This window comes from Nerophis lumbriciformis, linkage group LG35, assembly GCF_033978685.3.
Source record: "Nerophis lumbriciformis linkage group LG35, RoL_Nlum_v2.1, whole genome shotgun sequence".
NCBI classification, from domain to species: Eukaryota; Metazoa; Chordata; class Actinopteri; order Syngnathiformes; family Syngnathidae; genus Nerophis; species Nerophis lumbriciformis.
Window position 1 is genome coordinate 6,640,001 of NC_084582.2, and position 4,990 is coordinate 6,644,990.

General features: G+C 41.3%; 1 protein-coding gene across 1 annotated transcript in view; it reads right to left on the reverse strand.

Moving 5' to 3' along the window:
- Positions 1–4,582, reverse strand: part of dusp1 (dual specificity phosphatase 1) — an 8,382-nt gene extending 3,800 nt beyond the window's left edge. Inside the window, exons 1-3 of the mRNA XM_061928051.2 lie at positions 4,073–4,582; positions 2,773–2,918; positions 1–53 (exon numbers count right to left, since the gene is read on the reverse strand). The exon at positions 1–53 is cut by the window's left edge and continues 167 nt beyond it. Coding sequence (XP_061784035.2) covers positions 1–53; positions 2,773–2,918; positions 4,073–4,484 — 611 coding nt within the window. The 5' untranslated portion in view covers positions 4,485–4,582. The remainder of the gene's footprint in view (positions 54–2,772; positions 2,919–4,072) is intronic.
- Between the last annotated feature and the right edge of the window lie 408 nt (positions 4,583–4,990).

A 4,990-nucleotide genomic window follows, 5' to 3' on the forward strand; every position in this document is an offset into this window, starting at 1 on the left:
GCGTGGTAGGCGCTACCGAGGTATAGGAAGGGAAGGATCTCCACAGGACCGCCCTGAGAAGACAAGAGAACACTAAAAGTTAGTATAGACCGAGGGTACTCAATTAAATTCTTTAGGGGGCGCCACATTTCCAGAAAACTAAAGACCTGGGGGCTTGGACTTCTCCCTATTAAGTCTTAATTTTACACTCCTGTGATCCGGTGTCCTCTGCAGTGGACATTTGATGCTCTCCCTGACCACCTGAGTGCACCACAGACTGTGGATGCTTTTAAAAAAAGGCTTAAAAACCCTTCTTTTAAAAAAAGCCTTTTTATAGATATATGCATACTAGTTCTAGCTATTAGGCTGTTCTAGTTTTTATTTTTATTTATTATTTTATTATTATTACCGTATGTTTTTCAATACACTGCAACACTTTGAGGTTGTTTGCTCAATGTAAAGTGCTTTTTACAAATAAAATCTATTATTATTATTATTTTCTGGTCTGTTTATTGTGTCAGAGTAGCGCTCTTCGGTTTTTAAGGACCTTCTGAGTGTTATAGTTGAATAGCCCTAATGATGAAAAAGAGAGGACCTACAATGGAACCTTGAGGTACACCACGAAGTTGAACAAATACCGACTGCATCTGAAGTAAACAAACTACAGCAACGCCTTCGTTAAAAAAAAGGCGAGCCCTTAAAAGGGGTGCCTTGAGGAACGCCTCGGTTATGTAAATCACAAGTGTGGAGCCCGGTGCTAGCGGGGTTAAAATGTCAACGCAAGGATCTTTGAATGTGTTTACAGTGGTCCAAGTCCCTCTATATCAGTGGTTCTCCAGCTGTGGTACGTATTGTCCTATATTCAAACACAGCGTTGCTGTTTAAACTGTGTGTGATGTTACAGAAATATGCTTGTTAAATAAAACATCTGGGCTTGTTTTTAACGAATACTTAGGCCTACTACGCTACTGTAATTTAATGTTGGTCATTATAGTGATATTTGGAGAATCACTGCCCTATACAACAGAAACACTAGAGTTTTTTAGGAATTTGTCGGCAACATTTGTTTCCTAAGTGGAATATCCCTGATTATGTAGTAAAAAAAACAACACACAAACCTGGTCGTAGATATTCTTATTAAATAAAACATCTGCCTTGTTTTTAATGAATACTTAGGCCTACTACACTATTGTAATTTAATGTTGGTCATTAAAGTGATATTTGGAGAATCACTGTCCTATACAACAGGAACACTAGTGTTTTTTAGGAACAACGTTTGTTTCCTAAGTGGAATATCGTGTAGTAAAAAAAAAACACACACACCTGATTGTAGATATTCTTATTAAATAAAACATCTGCCTTGTTTTTTATGAATACTTAGGCCTACTACGCTACTGTAATATAATGTTGGTCATTAAAGTGATATTTGGAGAATCACTGCCCTATACAACAGGAACACTAGTGTTTTTTTTAGGAACAAAGTTTGTTTCCTAAGTGGAATATCCCTGATTGTGTAGTAAAAAAAAACCCGACACAAACCTGGTCATAGATATTCTTGTTAAATAAAACATCTGCCTTGTTTTTAATGAATACTTAGGCCTACTACACTTTTGTAATTTAATGTTGGTCATTATAGTGATATTTGGAGAATCACTGCCCTATACAAGAGGAACACTAGAGTTTTTTAAAAACAAAGTTTGTTTTCTAAGTGGAATATTGTGTAATAAAAAAAAACACACAAACCTGATCGTAGATATTCTTATTAAATAAAACATCTGCCTTGTTTTTTATGAATACTTAGGCGTACTACACTATTGTAATTTAATGTTGGTCATTATAGTGATATTTGGAGAATCACTGCCCTATACAACAGGAACACTAGTGTTTTTTTAGAAACAAACTTTGTTTCCTTAGTAGAATACCCCTGATTGTGTAGTAAAAAAATCAACACACAAACCTGGTCGTAGATATTCTTGTTAAATAAAACATCTGCCTTGTTTTTTATGAATACTTAGGCCTACTACACTATTGTAATTTAATGTTGGTCATTATAGTGATATTTGGAGAATCACTGCCCTATACAAGAGGAACACTAGTGTTTTTTTTTAGGAACAAAGTTTGTTTCCTAAGTGGAATATCCCTGATTGTGTAGTAAAAAAAACCACACAAACCTGGTCGTAGATATTCTTGTTAAATAAAACATCTGCCTTGTTTTTTATGAATACTTAGGCCTACTACGCTACTGTAATTTAATGTCGGTCATTATAGTGATATTTGGAGAATCACTGCCCTATACAAGAGGAACACTAGTGTTTTTTAGAAACAAAGTTTGCTTCCTAAGTGGAATATTGTGTAGTAAAAAAAAACACACAAACCTGATCGTAGATATTCTTGTTAAATAAAACATCTGCCTTGTTTTTTATGAATACTTAGGCCTACTACACTTTTGTAATTTAATGTTGGTCATTATAGTGATATTTGGAGAATCACTGCCCTATATAAGAGGAACACTAGTGTTTTTTAGAAACAAAGTTTGTTTCCTATCCCTGATTGTGTAGTAAAAAAAACAAAAAAACACAAACCTGGTCGTAGATATTCTTGTTAAATAAAACATCTGCCTTGTTTTTAATGAATACTTCGGCCTACTACACTACTGTAATTTAATGTCGGTCATTATAGTGATATTTGGAGAATCACTGCCCTATACAACAGGAACACTAGCGGTTTTTTAGGAATTTGCCGGCAACAAAGTTTGTTTCCTAAGATTGTGTAGTTAAAAAAAAACACACAAACCTGGTCGTAGAGTGGCGTGTTACACGGGCTGCAGCTTGGGTCTGCGCTGTTTGGGTGGCTGGAGCTCAGGGGCAAACTGAGCCCCTGTGAGGGGGAAGGCTTGGTGCATATGTCTGGGTACTCTTGGGAAAATAAGTCAAATCCACCTGAGGACAAAACAAGTACAAAAAAAAGTCAGATGACATATTGGAAGACCAAAAAAGGGAAGAACAGAGATGAAGGGAGGAGGTGGGGGGGGGGTCTATTTTGGAATTGTTTACAACAGAGCCAGCTGGTAGTGTGACAGCTGCAGTCCACATTTGTTGCCACGCACACAAAAACACAACAAATGTGGATAAGTTGATTGGCAATACTAAATTGGCCCTAGTGTGTGAATGTGATTGTGAATGTTGTCTCTGTGTTGGCCCTGTGATGAGATGGCGACCCCCCGCGCAGGGCCGGCCCGTGGCATAGGCCGTATAGGCAAATGCTAAGGGCGCCGTCCATCAGGGGGCGCCACGCCAGTGCCACAAATGTTGGAGAAAAAAAAAAGAAAAAAAAAAGTTGGTACTATTATTTCTAAATACAAAAAAATAATCCCATGTTAATTAAAATGCAAAGTAAAGCCTATTTAATAGAAATATTATTTGTTACAACATTACGCCCCCCGCACGGTGCGCCCCCTCCCTTCCCGTATCATGACTCTTTTTGGACGTCACCACATCAAAAAATCAACACAAGATGTCAAAACGGCCAAAACTGTCAGGTGCCCAGGGAAGAAAAAAAGAGAAAAGAAGAGGAGGAGAAACGAGAAAAGACAGAGTTAGCAGGTAGGTAACGTTAGCCTACATGAAATTATTTGGCTGTTACAGAATGTGATAGTAACCTGGCTTTTTAGCATTAAGCTAATGTTACATGATTCGGCAATTGCTAGTTCTGTTTTAACGTCGGGTTAATATTGTGGAGGGGGCTAAATTGTTATGGAAAATAATAATGTAATGTTAGCTAATTACAGTACTCCCACCTTACATTCCTCAGGGACATTTGTATTAGATCTTTTAAGCAGGTGTTTTTTGTTTATATTGTTATTGCCTTCTGGTTAGCTAATGTTTGCCCTGCAGGTAATAGTCACTTTTCCACCCCTTTATATATTAGGTATAGTTGTAAGTAAAAAAAAAAAGGTCAAAGACAAAGCTATTCGGTTTCTTGTGAGTATATACACTTCACTGCCTAGGGCGCCAGACTGGTTAGGGCCGGGCCTGCCCCCGCGACCCCAAAAGGGACAAGCGGTAGAAAATGGATGGATGGATGTCGAAATTACCTTTTAGGATGAAGACACTCGCTCCGCAGGGGTCCCGGTGGAGGGCCCCCACGGCCAGCATCAAAGTCCCGTCTTTCTTGGCCTGGCTTAAGTCGCAACTGCGGTCGTCCAGCAGCACCACCGAGTGGTAGTCCCCGGACAGCAGCCGGCTGCGGGTGTCCTCGTTGGGGACGATGTGCTCGAGTCCCAGGCCGCCCCTCGCTCTCCTCCGCACGATGGTGCTAAAGCGAACGTTGGTGGAGGCCGCGATGTGGGACGCGTTGAAGGACAGGAAGGAGCGGCAGTCCAGGACGAGGCAGCCCGGAGCGGCGCCCTCCAACAAAGCGCGGAGGGACGCACAGTCGATGGTGGGCACCTCCATTATGACCATAGTAGTAGGGCGACGGGTAAGAAATGTTAAATCCAAATACATAAAAGCTTGAAGTTGCCTGAAGGTCGTCGAATTAAGGCTCGTTTGGCTGTGGCGGGTGTCCGCTGTTCTTCTCAGCGGTGTAACAGTAGTAATGGCTGAGCGGCGGTGAGAGGCGCTTATATACCCGCCGCGAGCTCGTGCCGAATGAGCGCCTTTGCTGACGTCACCAGCCCCGCCTCGCCCGGGCGTCCTGCCAGCACGAATGACGTCAAAAGGCGCGCGCCCGCCCGCAGGAAAACCAACTACAGAGCGTACGCGCGTCCGCGTTTCTAAAAGTACACGAGAGTACCGCGGCGCGCGCCGCACGTCTCTCTCGTCTCAGTCACAACAAAGATGTCCCGTCTCGGCGCGGAACGCACGTACGCAGAGAAATAGTGGCGCGCGGGAACTTTGAGCAACTTTTTTTTTTTTTTTAATTCACGTTTTGTGTGTTGACGCTTCGAAGGAGTTTATATGATTAATCGTTTGAATAGCATATGCCGGTGACGTCATCGTCACGTGAAAAG